Source organism: Papio anubis, chromosome 18 (genome assembly GCF_008728515.1).
Source record: "Papio anubis isolate 15944 chromosome 18, Panubis1.0, whole genome shotgun sequence".
Taxonomy (NCBI): Eukaryota; Metazoa; Chordata; class Mammalia; order Primates; family Cercopithecidae; genus Papio; species Papio anubis.
The window spans coordinates 21,977,709-21,994,753 of NC_044993.1; the positions used below are offsets into that span (position 1 = coordinate 21,977,709).

General features: G+C 50.2%; 1 protein-coding gene across 1 annotated transcript; it reads right to left on the bottom strand.

Annotated features, from left to right (window-relative positions):
- Positions 1-252: 252 nt before the first annotated feature.
- On the bottom strand, positions 253-12,187 carry LOC116271226 (nuclear transport factor 2). Its single transcript, XM_031657918.1, has 5 exons — positions 12,086-12,187; positions 8,112-8,239; positions 4,629-4,700; positions 4,441-4,539; positions 253-2,023 (listed from the first exon to the last, which is right to left on the bottom strand). Exons 2-5 carry the CDS (start codon positions 8,208-8,210, stop codon positions 1,910-1,912), a joined length of 384 nt encoding a protein of 127 aa, XP_031513778.1. The 5' UTR covers positions 8,211-8,239; positions 12,086-12,187; the 3' UTR covers positions 253-1,909.
- Between the last annotated feature and the right edge of the window lie 4,858 nt (positions 12,188-17,045).

The window sequence follows — 17,045 nt, forward strand, 5'->3', positions numbered from 1 at the left end:
CGGGGTCAACTCACCCGCCCATGCTAAGGTCCTTCAGACCCCCAGAATATGCTGAATTGGCAGGTGCCTCAGGTTTCCTTTGGAGAATGGGTGGGAATAACTCAAGGCCTGAGGCGACGCTCGAGGTCATAAAACTCGGGAATTGCAAGAGCAGAGATGGTCCCACCACAATGATCAGTCATTGTTCCCTACTGTCCCCCAGCATCCCCTTGTCCCACCTGGCACCCTCAGGTTAGAAGAAAGAAACCACAGTTTACAAATTCTTCTTTATTGCAGACAGTTCAGGCACAGGTACATGGAAGAAGCTGTATTGCAGATTTTACACAAGGTGGTTTGAGGCAGCAGGCACCTACCTCTTCCCCACCCCCACTTCCCCAAATACACATCAGTCTAGAGATCATTCCCACTGAAATCTCCTGAGCATGCTGTCCTCTCAAACAGCACACCATCCAGCCCTGTGCCCAATGTGACCCGGCAATCTATGGGATCTGAAGAGTTGGGGATACAGTCCACCCACACTGGGATGGGGGAAGGGTATCCTTTTACACGTCAGATTTAGCTGTGGTGTCCTTACCAATCCTAAAACCCGTAACAGGGCACTGACCCAAATCTTGGGTTTGGTTCTGGCCTATCGTTGCTACGTTACCACTAGGTTTATACCATCCAGAAGTCTGTGGGATGGGGGGCTAGATTTGTATTGGGCAAGGCGTTTGTCCCCAAAATGGAGAAGCAGAAACTGCCCTAATAGCTAAGACTCCCTGGGATTTGAAGACAGCATGAAGTCTGTATTCTGAGGAAGGGAATAGAGAGAGGCCTGGCAATGTTCTGCAGCAGTCTGAGGGGTGAGGACTCCTAAATTATGAGTCCCTCACAGACTGCCTCCTTCCACAGCTCTTGACCTATACTCCAACCCAACTGGGCCTGGCTCTGTGGGCAGTGGAGGCTGGCTCTTCGGATTACCTGCCTTTGGGTAATGATATCCAAAGCAGATGGGACAGGAGCTGAGCTGCCCTCTGCCTGGTTTGGTGTATGTGGGGCACCCTGGATATGATCCTGATCCTTCTGGGGATACAGCGGACCCCTCCCTTGATACTGCTGAGACCTCAGCCCACAGGGCCTAAATGCGATGGGCCATTTTGCCAAGGCCTCTCCAGCTTCAGCAGGATTCAGGATCATCTCTCCTGCTACTAGAGCCCTGAACCTCGCCAGAGTAGAGGTCACAGGAGGTATCAGAACTGACAGCACAGGCTTCAGTGCGAGAAGCTTCAAGTCGGACCTGAGCTCTTCCTGCCTGCTTTCCCAAGACCAGTCGCCCTGCGGAGTGGGAGAGAACTGCCCTACAGGGCTTCTGAGAGGCTAGCTGGGAGTGCTGCTTCAGCAGTTTCTCCCTGAAACAGGTATTCAGAGTTGGGGCAGAAGTGGGAGGGTGAGACATGAGACAGACAATGGGTCCAGGTGGCTTTCGATGCCCAGCCAACTAGTAAACTAATTAAAACAATTTAAACTGTTAAGAAAATTTTTGTGGTTTTATTGTATCATGAGGCATTGAAACATCTGAACAAATCAATGTCTGGGCGGTGAGGCAGCTGCTTTCTCCTTCACTTCTTTGGGTTACTAGAGCAACTTGTCAGTAGATTAAAAAAAAAAAAAAAAAAAAAAAGGACAACCTTTTGCATTACTTAAGTCTTTCCAAGGCATGCGCTGGTACAACACAAATTTCTCCCATCAGATGCAACTAGTCTAGTGTCCAAACATCATGCACAACACCTCGGTGGCAGCAGCGCACTGCGCCCACTCCCGCCGCGGCCCTGCTCATTTGTGCATGATATTTGGAGCATCTGGAGGAGTGGGAATAGTATTGGGAAGAGGAGGGAGGAGGAAACAGCGTGAGTGCCTAGTTGAGAGGAGGTCAGCCGAAGTTGTGCAGGGCGAGCCTGAACATGTCATTGGTGCAAACCCAAGCATCGTTGATGTTCTTTAATAGGAACATCTGGTGGAACCCCATGATGGGGTCTTCATCCGCCTGTGAGGAGAGAGAAGAGGATTCAGTAAGGGGATCAAGAAACAGGAAGATAATTCAGTGGTAGGAGAATAGGGCAAAAAAAATGTGGACTTTAGGATCAGGCCCTACTGTCCTGAACTCAAATCCCAGTATAGCCAAGGGGTACTTGTGAATGTGAATTGATATAATGTATGAAACAATGCCCTGGGCACATGGAGGTCAACAATCAGCCACGCCTACTGCTATGTGTGCTTAAACTGCACAATAATTCACCCTTAGCTATAGCAAAGACAGAGGATGTACCTGCCTCCAAGCACATACCTCCAGGCACAAGTGATCACAATTTTGAAATTAATCCCATAGTATTTACCAAGTACTCAGTGTATCAAAAAAAACCTGCAAACAATATTGAAAACATAGGTTCACCATCTGATGATGTTTCCTGTCATGTAATAAACAGTATTTGAGATGAAAAAAAAGGCAAGAAACCTGCAGCCAAACTGCAGAAAACTAGGATGAGGCCTAGTTGAAACAGGAGCCTAGCTAACCAGCACTGTCTCTAACATCACCTGCTTTCTGGGAATTATCGTCATCAAGGAGGCAAATCAGTTGTTTGGGAGCTCCAAATTGGACAGAATCACCAGGAAGAATGTGAAGCCAGGTGGGAAGGAGCAGTGTTTACTACCTTTGCCTGAGAAAGTGAGCAATGAACTCCCTACAGGGACCTCCTGAATTCTGTCCCTCTTCAGGCGCAGGCACTGAGCAAGACATCTTGGACAGGCAGGATAAACTGACACAGGAAAGTCCAAGCCAGAAAGCAGGTGCCTCTGCGTCCACTGCAGAGGCCAACAGGACCACCTTCACACCCACTCTGGACTCAGGAAGCCCTGTCCCAGCTAGGCTAGAGAGAGCGAGCATGTGACCATGTTATTGTGAGACACAAGCCCAGGCCAAGGGGCAGCCAATTTGTCCTGCTATTTTTGGGAAGAAGGGTGTTTTTGGAAACAGAATCTGGCTTGCTTTATTTATTTATTTATTTATTTAGAGCCAGAGTTTCGCTCTCGTTGCCCAGGCTAGAGTGCAATGGTGCAATCTCGGCTCACCACAACCTCCGCCTCCTGAGTTCAAGCAATTCTCCTGCCACAGACTCCCGAGTAGCTGGGATTACAGGCATGTGCCACCACACCTGGCTAATTTTGTATTTTTAGTAGAGACAGGGTTTCTCCATGTTGGTCAGGCTGGTCCCGAACTCCTGACCTCAGGTGATCTACCTGCCTCGGCCTCCCAAAGTGCTGGGATTACAGGCATGAACCACTGCGCCTGGCCCAGAATCTGGCTTTAATAGGCTGAAGCACAGCAGGTCCTTGGAGAGTTCCTGGCAGGTCTGCGGGACCACAGGAAGTCTCTGAGAATAACAGGTCTTGAGAAGGAGAAAGGAAAATGCAAAGAGAAATAGGAGTTCCAGGCTGGGCGGTGGCTCATGCCTATAATCCCAGCAGTTTGGGAGGCCAAGGCGGGTGGATCACCTGAGGTCAAGGAGTTGAAGACTAGCCTGGCCAACATGGTGAAACCCTGTCTCTACTGAAAATACAAAAAATTAGCTGGGCATGGTGGCAGGTGGCTGTAATCCCAGCTACTCAGGAAGCTGAGGCTGGAGAATCACTTGAACCCGGGAGGTAGAGGTGCAGTGAGCTGAGATTGTGCCACTGCACTCCAGCCTGAGCAACAAGAGCGAGACTCTGTCTTCAAAAAAAAAAAAAAAAGAAAAAGAAAAAAGAAAGAAAGAAAGAGAGAGAAGAAAGAAAAAGAAAGAAAGAAAGAGAAGAAAGAGGGAAGGAAGGAAGGAGGGAGGGAAGGAGGGAGGGAGGGAGGGAGGGAGGGAAGGAGGGAGGGAGGGAGGGAGGGAGGGAAGGAGGGAAGGAAGGAAGGAGGGAAGGAAGGAAGGGAGGGAGGGAAGGAGGGAGGGAGTTCCAGGAATCTGCTTTGCTCAGCAGGTGAGGAGCCAGCAGCCAGCCTGAGGAGTGGTAGCAAGAGCTGCAGTAGTGGACTGCCTCTCAGCACCCAGCTGGCCTGTCCACCTTGACCTTGGGGCAGGTGGGAGCCTAGTGGCTTGGCACCCCAGTCCCATCCTGCTCCAATACTTCTCCCTTTTCCAGATAAAGGCTCTAGACCAGTGTCTGCCAATAGGACTTTCTGCAGTCACAAAAATGTTCTATATGGCTAGTATAGCCGAAGAAGTATGTTTTAATCTTAATTAATGTAACTTAAAAATTGCCACCTATATGTGGATAATGGCTAGCATACTGAACTACGCAGCTCTAGACAGTCACTTTGTCTGGGTGTCCCTAGATAAGCCGGCCACATCCACAGGGAAAACAGGGACACAAGACTCTCCTCTGCCTGCCCAGCCCTCCCTACCACTGCGACAACACCATTACCTTAAGCTGGCCCACAACCATGCTGATGATGCAGCTATCTGGAGTGGGCTGATGGTCCTGCGCGGTGATGCTGTGCTGGATTTTCTGGAACGGAAGGCTCTGCAAGAGAGAGAGTGGGAGGTGGGAGAACCAAAGCCCGAAGAGGTGGGAAAGGAGCCACCTGCACCCTGGCTTTCATCCCTACTTACAGACAACTTCTCCACAATGGCAGCTTTCCCCTGGAACTGTTGTCCTTCCCACGTAAGGCATGACGCGTCAATCTGAAAAATGCAGAGGAAACCCCAGGGTTGGGACCTCAGAGTACAGGTATCTCTAAGGCCCTGGAAAGACTCTGAAAAGGGTCTTGCTTGGAGAAGTGTGCCCACACTTCAGTTTCCCTGTCTAAAGAGGGAGACTGAGTATAACCCCCAAACATTACACTGTCAACATCTTCAAGTATACCCCATTGTCCCATGGACCCAGGCTCTGAAAGACTATTTAATAAAATATACTTCCCATTTGTATTTAAGAAGTCATATGGCCACTGATATGCATAGGCCCGGGAGGGCTATATGTGGCCTGAGCTCAGCCATCCTGCTGTGTGGTGTCAGTCCCCAAAAGGTGTCGGAAATATGGCCAGGCACGGTGGCTCATGGCTGTAATCCCAGAACTTTGGGAGGCCAAGGCAGGCAGATCACAAGGTCAGGAGATCAAGACCAGCCTGACCAACATGGTGAAACCCCAGCTCTAGTAAAAAATACAAAAATTATCTGGGCGTGGTGGTGCACGCCTGTAATCCCAGCTACTCAGGAGGCTGAGGCAGGAGAATCGCTTGAACCTGGGAAGGGGAGGTTGTAGTGAGCCGAAATCGCGCCACTGCCCTCCAGCCTCGGTGACAGAGTGAGACTCCATCTCAAAAAAAAAAAAAAAAGTCATCAGAAATAACTTGGAAAAATTCCACATTCATCACCTTCCACGGCCCAGGCTCAGTTCTACTGTGGACCTTCTAGCTAGCCTTCTGGATACCCCTGGGGTCAGGGAGAGATAGAGGCTGACAAGGCCTCCCAAGGCCTAGTCTGGGACCCTCCCTACCACCAAGAAGCAATATCTCACATGTAACCCACTTAGCTTAGTTCCACCTCAAATTTTCCCTTCCACAGCTTTCAAGGGCAGAACTCAAAAGGACCTCTGCTACTTACTAGCTGTGACATTAGTAAGTTATTTCTCTGAGTCTTAGTTTCCTAACCTTCAAAGGGGTAATGTGCTGAATATTATGAAATAATAAATATAAATTGTTCTTTTAGGACCTTCCTAACTCTCTGGCTCAGGCCTGCTCTAAGAGATAATGAGGCCAGGCTGGGCACAGTGGCTCACGCTTGTAATCCCAGCACTTCGGAAGGCCGAGGCAGGTGGATCACGAGGTCAGGAGATCGAGACCATCCTGGCTAACATGGTGAAACCCCATCTCTACTAAAAATACAAAAAATTAGCCGGGCATGGTGGCGGGCGCCTGTAGTCCCAGCTACTTGGGAGGTTGAGGCAGGAGAATGGCATGAACCCAGGGGGCAGAGCTTGCAGTGGGCCAAGATGGCGCCACTGCACTCCAGCCTGGGCGACAGAGATAATGAGGCCAGTGGTTCACACCTGTAATCCCAGCACTTTGGGAGGCCAAAGTGGGCAGATCACTTGCGGTCAGGCATTCCAGACCAGCCTGGCCAACATGGTGAAACCCCATCTCCTAAAAATATAAAAATTAGCTGGGCATGGTGGTGCGCACCTGTAACCCCAGCTACTTGGGAGGCTGAGGCATGAGAATTGCTTGAAGCTGGGAGGTGGAGGATGCAGCGAGCCAAAATTGCACAAATGCAGTCCAGCCTGGGTGACAGAGTGAGACTCCACCCCCCCCGCCCCCCCACACACAAAAAAAGAGAGAGATAATGAGGCAGAATTGCCAGGATCTCAGGTCAGATCACTTCAAGTTTTCAAAAACTCTATGCTGGGCATGGTAACTCACACCTGTAAATCCTAGCACTTTGGGAGGCCAAGGCAGGCGGATCACCTGAGGTCAGGAGTTGGAGACCAGCCTAGCCAACATGGTGAAATGTCACCTCTACTAAAAATACAAAAATTAGGCGTAGCTGGACGCGGTGGCTCATGCCTGTAATCCCAGCACTTTGGGAAGCTGAGGCAAGCGAATCACCTGAGGTCAGGAGTTCAAGACCAGCCTGGCTAACATGGTGAAACCCCATCTCTTACTAAAAAATACAAAAATTAGCCAGGCGTGGTGACATGTGCCTGTAGTCCCAAATACTTGGGAGGCTGAGACAGAAGAATAGCTTGAACCCAGGAGGCAGACGTTGCAGTTAGCCGAGATTGCGCCACTGCACTCCAGCCTGGGCGACAGAGTGAGACTACATCTCAAAAAAAAAAAAAAAAAAAAAAAATAGGCTTGGTGGTGCATGCCTGTAGTCTCAGCTACTCCTGAGGTTGAGGCACAAGAATCGCTTGAATCCAGGAGGCAGAGGCTGCAGTGAGCCGAGATCACCCCACTGCACTCCAGCCTTGGTGACAGAGTGAGACTCTGTCTCAAAAATCAACAACAACAACAAAAAAAACTCTACTATGATAATGACAATCAAATAATATCTGTGCTGAAATTGGTCTTCCACTAATAAGATTTCCTTATTTTTTCCAAAATTTCTGAATGGACCCTGACTTTCTGGAGACAGACACGGAAGACTATGGACACTCAGCCCAGTCAGGCTCTGAGACTGTGCCTGGATTACTCCTATCACTCCCATCAGGATCACCTGCCTGATCAATCACACTTTTGTGACTGAATCTCAGGCAGAGTCAAGTACAATTAGTTCTTGGTGTATATGAACACCACTATAAGAGCAGCAAACACCGGGAGTGGTGGCTCACGCCTGTAATCCTAGCATTTTGGGAGGTCAAGGTGGGTGGATCATGAGGTCAGGAGTTCGAGACCAGCCTGGCCTGGTGAAACCCCGTCTCTACTAAAAATACAAAAAATTAACTGGCCATGGTGGCAGGCACCTGTAATCCCAGCTACTCAGGAGACTGAGGCAGGAGAATCACTTGAACCCAGGAGGCAGAGGTTGCAGTGAGCTGAGATCGAGCCATTACACTGCAGCCCAGTGAAAGAGCAAGACTCCATCTCAAAAAAGGAGCAGTCAACAATGCCTGCATAGAAGGGTTTGTCAAATGACATATCAGCCTCCCTTAGGCTAACCCCATTTGTTTCCCATGAGCATTCAGGAGCTTTGGATCCAAAAGGAAGCTGGACCCCAGGCCTCCAGGAGAGCTTAGCTTTGCACTGAGGATGCTCATGGCTGCTGCCTCCAGAGGGCACCATGAGCCCTAACCTCTGCCTATTGCTGCCCAACCCAAAACCATGTGCCATGACAAGTGCTGGCCACATGGAATGGCAAGTCCAGAATACCCTGCCCAGAATAGCAGGATTCCCACTCTTGTGGGAAGTTGACAAAAGGAAAAGTATAGACCAGGTAGTTAGTTGGGCCAGGCCTCAGACCCGTCCCATGGAGAAAAGCTCAGATACAGAGGTGTAGCCAGTCCAGATAGGGCTGCCAAAACTTGTGAACTGGACATACTCGCCCAACATCCAGATTGATTCCCTTAGGTCCTATTCTGGCCTAGAGCTGGAAACTTACGTAAATTGCGCCTAGTTGGGTTCTATCATTATCAAATAACTGGTAGTAATGTTGAATGAAGCTGGATCCAATCTGCTCCCAAATTGGCTTGTCTCCCATTCTGGAGCGTCACCCGGCCTCACGGAGACCTGCAAGACCAATGAGACCAGGAGGGAAGCATTGGTACCACAAAAGTAGGTGACCAGCCACTGACCCCCACCCCTCACTGGCCTTCCTGGAGTCCTTTGCTGAGATCTGTTCTCTCAGAGTACACGGAGAGGCCCTGGGGAACTGGCAGGAGACCCCTCCCAAGTCAGACCAGTGCTGGGAGCCCAGAGGTGGACCAGACCCAGCTTTTCCTTTGAGTTCTTGGTTGATGAGACACATAGATGACAGGGTCGTGGAGCACACAGGAGGGATGCTGAGGGTGGATCTACAACAAAGTAAGGTCAGAGCAGGCCCTTGAAAGCCCAGTAAGGGGAGGGTCCTTATGGGAGGAGTTAAGCACTCTTCCAATATCTTTCCATGTAATCCTCTCAACAAACTGCAAGGTCAGAGTTATTGCTGTTCTTCCCACTTTACAGCCCAGAACAACTGATATCTGTGTGTGTGTACTATTTTGTATTACAGCGCTCAGGCCCCCAACACTGTCCCAGGGCTATGCTGACAGATGGAAGAAGACCCAGTGAGGATGGGGGCAGATTCTCAAGGCCCCTCTTCTTCTTCTTCTTTTTTTTTTTTTTTTTTGAGATGGAGTTTCACTCTTGTTGCCCAGGCTGGAGTGCAATGGCACGATCTTGGCTCACTGCAACCTCCGCTCCCCGGGTTCAAGGGATTCTCCTGCCTCAGCCTCGGGAGTAGCTGGGATTACAGGCGCCCTCCAACACACCCAGCTAATTTGTATTTTTAGTAGAAATTGGATTTCACCATGTTGGCCAGGCTGGTCTCGAACTCTAGACCTCAGATGATCCACCCACCTTGGCCTCCCAAAGTGCTGGGATTACAGGCATGAGCCACTGCACCCAGTCAAGGCCCCTCTTCTGACAAAAACAGCAAGTGACCCCTTAGTCTCATGGGGGCAGTTTACTTCCCCGAGGCCAGGTGATACCTGACCTGGCCCTTTCTAGGATATTTCTTCATTGACTGGAGTAACTCCTACCCACTTCAGAACTGGGGACATGAGTTTAAGTATCAGAGGGAAAGCTGAGGGTTGTGGAAAGCAGGGCTGAAGGCTGTGAGGGGAAACGTGTCATCACTTCATATATCCCCTCATCCCAGCATTGCCTTCACCCTAAGGAGCTGTCTCTCTTGGGTCTCTGAGAGAGCGGGGAGGCCCCTGCCCAACTAGAAACCATGGCTGCAAGGATACTGGATGGAAAACCCAAGCCCCAGATGGGAGAGTCGCTTGGGCTTTGCTAGGCTTCTTCCAAGTAGGGAAGCCCACATCTCGCTGCAGATCCCCTGACTGCAGACCCACGTGTTGTTCTGTGGTTGGCCCCGACTGTAGAGGAGTCCACCCCCTCTGTCCTGATAATAGGACTCTGAACCAAAGCAGTGAGGACGTGGGTTCTATCCCAGCAGACAAGCATTCGCAGTGGTGGGATCTGATGCAAGTCACTGCCCTTCTTAGGGCCTCAGCCTCCTCCACTGTAAGATGGGGATGGCAACCTGACAGTGCCAGTGGTTGTGAAGCTTCTCTAAGGGAACATGATAAAGCCCTCAGCTCAACATGGTAAGTGCTAGCTCACTCCAGTCCTTGTGACCTCACCCAAAGCCAGAGGAGCCAGTGGGGAGGAATTATGTAGGGGAAGAGTGACAACACAGCCAATCCTCCACTCTGTGACCAACACTCAAGCCAATGAGGGACCAGGAAGCTAAGCCAGCTTTATTTTAGGTCCCCTAGGAGGTAGTGGCACTAAAAATAGAAGCTCAGTGCTGGGATGACTAAGAAATGTCCAGGAAAATCTAAAGCAAGCAGGGGAGAAAGCTTGGATCCAGTCATGCCTGCCACACAGGAACACAAGGTGTATCCTAGTTCATTCTGCCAAGAAACAAATCAACAAGTGGGGAAAGCACAGGACCATCATCTAGTCTTCACTGTGGTCTTGGTCACATTTCCAAGGGGTCAGACTCTGGCTGTACCCACACACAAACTTAGAGGACCTAAGGCAAAGCACAGCTCCCGCCCCTGGCATTTCTGCCCCTTCCACCCTAGCATTTGCTATGCTTAGTCACTCAACATGCCCTGACCTTGTTGCAGCTTCCAAGGTGCCATACCCAGTGCCTAAGAGCTCTGAGGGTAGGGGAAAAGCTGGAGGAATGGATAAGGGCCATGTCTCCTTCTACCCTTGGCTCACAGCAAAGTTGGGCAGTCCTCAGAAAGGATATGCCAACCAGAAGAAACAGCACCAGCAAATGTCTTGGGGCATGAAAAGGGTGTCTCGCTCTGTCCCCCAGGTCAGGGTACAGTGGTGCCATCTCAGCTCCCTGTAGCTTCAACCTCCAGGACTCAAGCAATCCTCCCACTTCAGCCTCCCAGGGAGATGAGACTCCAGGCAAGCACCACCACGCCTGGCTCCTTTTTGTGTTTTCTACAGAGACCGGGCTTCGCCATATTGCTCAAACTGGTCTCAAACTCCTGAGCTCAAGTGATCCGCCCAGCTTGGCCTCACAAAGTGCTGGGACTATAGGCGTGCGCCACCACACCCAGCCTGTGATAACTTTCTGATACAAAAACTCCTTGACTGAAGTAGTGGTAGAAGGAAATGGGGTGGAGGAATAAAGGAAGAAAAGGATCCTTTGGCCTGGTAGGGCAGGGCAGAGTGGGGAAGAGTAAGCTCTCTGAGGAAGAGGACAGATCAGGGGCTCCCAGAAAATGAGAAGGAACCTTCAAAACTATGTGGATTGAGGCCTGCTTCACCGTCTTGTGTTTATTTCCACGTAGTGATCACAACAGCCACATTGTCAGAATCCACCGTCATCCAGTGATGTCGCTGGGTCTTGCCCTAAGCTCATCTGGTACATCAGTGCTGACACTGGGTCCTCTGGTCAAGGCCCGTCTCTTTCTCTGCTAACTCTGCATCCCTGAGCTCTAAACCACAAAGCTGACCATGCTCCTCCCCTACAACACCCTTGCTTTTGGCTTAAAGGCCAAACCCCCTAAGTTCCACCCTCATCCCCATCTCTCTAGCCATTCCCTCCTACATCAATCCAGCTACATACACAGACACAACAGAACCTACTGAAAGCCTATTCACTGTGTTTTGTACACAGGCAAGTCCCCTCCTGCGATCCCCACCCTTCTCACATCCTCCAGGCCAGGCTGGAGGATGTTTCCCAAAATAGCCAGCAAGCTCTGATCTTGTTTCTAACACATTTACTGTACAAGTAATAGGCTGGAAAGAAACAAAAAAAGCCTGGGCTCAGAGGCAGCCTCACATTAGACTGGGAACTGACTATCATGACAGCTTCTCCTACAGCTCTTGTGAGAGGGCCGCTGACCACACCATCTCCTGCTTCACCCCAACAGTCTGCAGGCTGAGGCCCGGCTCCTTGAGGAGCAGAAAAGACTCTGATGACCTCTGAACACCAGCCTTCGCTGACCATTAGGTCTCTGTGAGCACAAAGACCCTCTAAGAATGTCTCGGCAACTGTGGCCCTCTCTCAACACATTTGCTCAGAGGCAGAGATATCCCAGCCTTGTGAATAATTTTCAACTGTTTAGCCATAGATCCCAGGTTAAAACCTCTGACCCAGGAGATCCCGTTAGACAACAGAAAAACCCCATTTTTATCCTCCAATTTTAAGTGTTTCCAAGAACAAAACTCAAAATAACAGTGTCTGGTTGTGAACACTTCATCTTCACCAATGCATATTAGGCATAGAAATGTGCAAAGAGCTTATGTGCACTTGTTTGTAACCACACCCTGTGAGTCAACCCCCACGTTACAGATGACCAAAAGGAGATTCAGCGAGGTTAGCCAACTCCAACTCACTCTAGGTCAGCAGCTGATAGGTGGTGGAATTGGACTGACTAGATTTGGAGGCCTCTCCAGAGTCAGGACTCCTAGTGACAACTTGGGCCTGGAGACAAAAACAAACAGACCACATCAGTGAGAGCACTCCTCTGAGCCTGGCTCTCTCAGAAAGGGGCAAGGCAGTCCTGAACCAGGGCTTCCACCTCCAAACAAAGGCCTCAGGCAGAAGAGTTCCACATCAAACCCAAAGTCCAAACACATGAGTTTTCATGGAGGATGATGTCAGTTTTCTCAAACCTTCAAAGTCACAACCCTGTTCTACCATCTCAGCAAAGCAGAGCAGACAAAGATGCTAGCCCGAGGCAGGAGAGTGATTGGGAAGACCATGTCACTCCTTCCAGATTGCACACAGAAAGATTCTCATGTGTCTGAAGCCACAGGGATTGCCAGTAGATCTGCATGACCTGCAGTGAGGGCCGTGAAATCGGTACCAGTCGTGGCTATCCCCCACACATGCTATCATGGAGGCCAAAAACACAGCCCTGAAGCACAGCCCAGAAAGGACTCTTCCAACAGGGAGACTGATAGCCAACCTGGCTTAAAACCCTCAGGCCCAAGGCAGAGCATGGTAGCTCACATCTGTAATCTCAGCACTTTGGGAGGCCCAAGCAGGAGGATCACTTGAGTCTAGGAGTTCTAGAAGCACCTCAGCAACAAAGCCTCATATCTACAAAAAATTCTAAAAATTAGCCAGGCATGGTGGTTCACTCCTGTAGTGTCAGCTACTCAGGAGGCTGAGGTGGGAGGATCACCTGAGTCCAGGAGGTAAAAGCTACAGTGAGCTGTGAACTTACCACTGCAATCCACCCTGAGTGACAGGGCAAGACTCTGCCTCAGAAGAAACAAACAGGCTGGGCATGGTGGCTCATACCTGTAATTCCAGCACTTTGGAAGGCCGAGGTGGGCGGGTCACGAGGTCAGGAGATTGAGACCATCCTGGCTAACACGGTAAAACAACTGAAAATTCAAAAAATTAGCTGGGCGTGGTGGCGGGCGCCTGTAGTCCCAGCTACTCGGGAGGCTGAGGCAGGAGAATGGTGTGAACCCAGGAGGCGGAGCTTGCAGTGAGTGGAGATTGTGCCACTGCGCTCCAGCCTGGGCAACAGAGTGAGACTCCATCTCAAAATAAGATAAAATAAAATACGATAAAGTAAAATTAAATTAAATTAAATTAAAATAAAACTAAATTAGCTGGCCGCGGTGGGTACACCTGTAATCCCAGCTACCCAGGAGGCTGAGGCTGCAGTGAGCTGAGAACACCCCACTGCACTCCAGCCTGGGTGACAGAGCGAGGCTCCAACTCAAAGAAAAAAAAAAAAGGCCTAAGCAGTGGCTCACGCCCGTAATCCCAACACTTTGGTAGGCCAAGGCTGGTGGATTACCTGAGGTCAGGAGTTCCAGACCAGCCTGGGAAACATAGAGAAACCCCATCTCTACTAAAAATACAAAAAATTAGCTGGGCATGGTGGCACATGCCTGTAATCCCAGCTACTTGGGAGGCTGAGGCAGGAGCACTGCTTGAACCCGGGAGGCAGAGGATGTGGTGAACCAAGATTGTGCCATTGCACTTCAGCCTGGGAAACAAGAACAAAATTCCATCTCAAAAAAAAAAAAAAGAAAAAACAAAATCAGCTGGGTGTGGTGGCATGCGCCTGTAATCCCAGCTACTTGGGAGGCTTAGGCAGGAGAACTGCTTGAATCCGAGAGGTGGAGGTGGCAGTGTGCCAAGAACGCTCCACTGCACTCCAGCCTGGGCAACAGAGTGAGACTTTGTCTCAAGAAAACAAACAAATCGCCGGGCGTGGTGGCTCACGCCTGTACTCCCAGCACTTTGGGAGGCTGAGGCGGGTGGATCACGAGGTCAGGAGATGGAGACCATCCTGGCGAACACGCTGAAACCCCGTCTCTACTAAAAATACAAAAAAATTAGCCGGGCATGGTGGCGGGCACCTTTAGTCCCAGCTACTCGGGAGGCTGAGGCAGGAGAATGGCGTGAACCTGGAGGCGGAGCTTGCAGTAAGCTGAGATCACGCCACTGCACTCCAGCCTGGGGGACAAAGCGAGACTCCGTCTCAAACAAACAAACAAACAAAAACAAAAACAAACCCTTGGAGCCAGAGTGCAAAAAGTATCTTGAGGGTACGGTGGCTCACATCCGTAATCATAAATGTAATCCCTCGGACACTTTGGGAGTCCAAGGCAGCAGCACTGGAACAGTCTCAACCACTTATCCTGTCTTCAAGTATCAACTACTTGTCCTGTCCTAGGTGACCTGGCCCTCCTGGCTGTCCAACCTCATCTCTTGCCACTCCCTCCCCTCCTCTCCAGTCGCACCAGGCACTTTCCTCCATCTGGAACATGCTGAGTCTGTTCTCACTACAGGGCGTTGTAACTGTTGCTCCTTCTATCTGGACCACTCTACTTCCTAGACCTTCCTGTGTCACATATGTGCCAGCTCAAATGTCACCTCCTCATTCACACCTTCCCTGACCACTCAGTCTAAAGTAGCTATCTAGTGGCTCGGTCTAAAGTAGCTGTCTAGTGGCCAGGTACAGTGGCTCATGCCTGTAATCCCAGCACTTTGGGAGGCTGAGCAGGCAGATCACTTTAGGTCAGGAGTTCGAGACCAGCCTGGCCAACATGGCGAAACCCTGTCTCTACTAAAAATACAAAAATTAGCCAGAAATGGTGACATGTGCCTATAGTCCCAGCTACTCGGGAGGCTGAGGTGGTAGAATGACTTGAACCCGGGAGGCAGAGGTTGTAGTGAGCCGAGATCATGCCACCCCACATGCCAGCCTGAGCGACAGAGTCAGTCTTTATTATTTATTTATAAATAAATAAATAATTTTAATAAATATATAAATAAATTATAAATAAATAATTTATAAATAAATAAATAATAAAGTAGCTGTCTAGTTACCCATTTTGCCTCCTGTATTGTTTTCTTAGCACTTATCACTGCATGACATTGTCACATTTTGGTATTTGTTTACGGTCTATCTCCTTGACAAAGCACCCCTAGTCATCCCTGTTCCCATGGTACCTGGCCCAGCCCTCAATAACTATTTGTCGACTAAGTGCATGAGTGTGTCAGAGTCTGGGCTGAGAGGCCAGTCCTTCTTCTCTGGAGGAGGAGTGAGTTCTGTGCAAACTTCACTCAAGTGGCCTACTGACCCACTTCCCCTCCACCCACACCTTCTGTCCAAGCTGTGAGGAAACAATTATTTCTTGTCCACCCAGCTATCTGTCTGTAGCATGTGGCAAGTGGGGCTTAGCCCCAATACTCTCTCATTCCCAAGGTCCAAGTGACGTGACAGACAGCTGTGGTTGAACAGCAGGCACAGCCACACCCTCAAAAACCTAGCCTCTAGCCTGCTCCACGTCTCCCTTGTTATGTGACCCTTTGACTCTGTCCTATCATTAGTAATTGTAGGATGTTAGGAGGAAATGATGGGGTATGGAGCAGGACCCAGCTGTTAGGAGTTAGTACGGGTTCCTAGGTGAATACTAGGTCAACAGCTAGGAAGAAGGTAGGTATCTCACCCACACCATGGAGTAGGCCTAGAACCAGGAATGGAAACTGTGTGGCCCGCCACTCCCCTGCCTGAAGGATGGAGTGAAATCAACCCAGATGGCTGACCAGGACAGAATCCTTTCCTGGGGCTGTCACCTGAGGTCTAGGTGCCCACAGCACCCTAAGGGCTCCTTCCTCCTCTTTTACCTGCAGGGAGGGTTCTATAGCCACTGGGCTTCCCTGACTGGCCCAGCTGAATCCCAAGACCTGCATTCTGGTCTCTGCTCTGCACTTACTCCATATGCAACCTCCCTTTCCCCAGTGACTCAGAAGACCTCTGGGGCCCCATTCCTTCTACCCAGCTCCCATCCCTGAACTGAGCCTCAGGCTATGAACTTGATGGTCAGGTAAATATGGACTTGGCTCCCCTAATGGGGCTTGAGACCCCTAAGGGACCACTCCTGTGACCTGGCCAATACTGTTGTGACACGCTGAGATTGAGAAGAGCAGGGAATAAAGGGATGACCATGGCGTCCACAGGGTGGTGGAGGGAACACCTCCTGTGAGTCAAACACTTCTGTGTTCTCTCACTTGAGTCTCACAACAAGCCCTGTGAAGCTGGTATGATTATCTTCACTTTATAGACAAGGAAACAAAGACTCCAAGAGGTTAAGAAAGAATTTAAGACCACAAAAAGCCACCGGTATAGCTAGCATTAGAATGTTCACAAAACTGGCCGAGATGGGGCCGGCACAGTGGCTCACACTTGTAAACCCAGCACTTTGGGAGGCCAAAGCAAGTGGATCACCTAAGGTCAGGAGTTCAAGACCAGCCTGGCCAACATGATGAAACTCTGTCCCTACTAAAAATACAAAGAATTGGCCATGCGTGGTGGCAGGCGCCTGTAATCCCAGCTACTCCAGATGCTGAGGCAGGAGAATTGTTTGAACCGGGGAAGTAGAGTTTGCAGTGAGCCAGGATCGTGCCACTGCACTCCAGCCTGGGCAATGAGGCGAAAACTCCAGCTCAAAGAAAAAAACAAACTGGGCTGGCGTTGGCCGGTGGCCCACACCTGTAATCCCAGCACACTTTTAGAGAAACTAGAGGCAGATGGATCCGCGAGGTCAGGAGTTCAAGACCAGCCGGCCAAGATAGCAAAACCCTGTCTCACAATAAAAATACAAAAAATTAAGGCGAGGTAGCGGTGACTCAAGCCTGTAATCCCAGCACTTTGGGAGGTGAGAGGCCGAGGCGGATCCGCGAGGTCAGGAGAATCGAGACCATCCTGGCTAACCAGTGAAACCCCGTCTCTACTAAAAAATACAAAAACAGCGAGGTGGTGAGCCTGTAGTCCCAGTTACTTTCGGGGAGGCTGAGGCAGGAGAATGGCTGAACCGGAGG

Excerpts from the sequence above, each read along its gene's own strand:
- LOC116271226 (XM_031657918.1), bottom strand. The coding sequence starts at position 8,210 with ATGGGAGACAAGCCAATTTGGGAGCAGATTGGATCCAGCTTCATTCAA. Across the intron at positions 4,701-8,111 it reads CCCAACTAGGCGCAATTTAC|ATTGACGCGTCATGCCTTAC; the intron begins GTAAGTTTCCAG and ends TGCATTTTTCAG. Across the intron at positions 4,540-4,628 it reads CCATTGTGGAGAAGTTGTCT|AGCCTTCCGTTCCAGAAAAT; the intron begins GTAAGTAGGGAT and ends TCTCTCTTGCAG.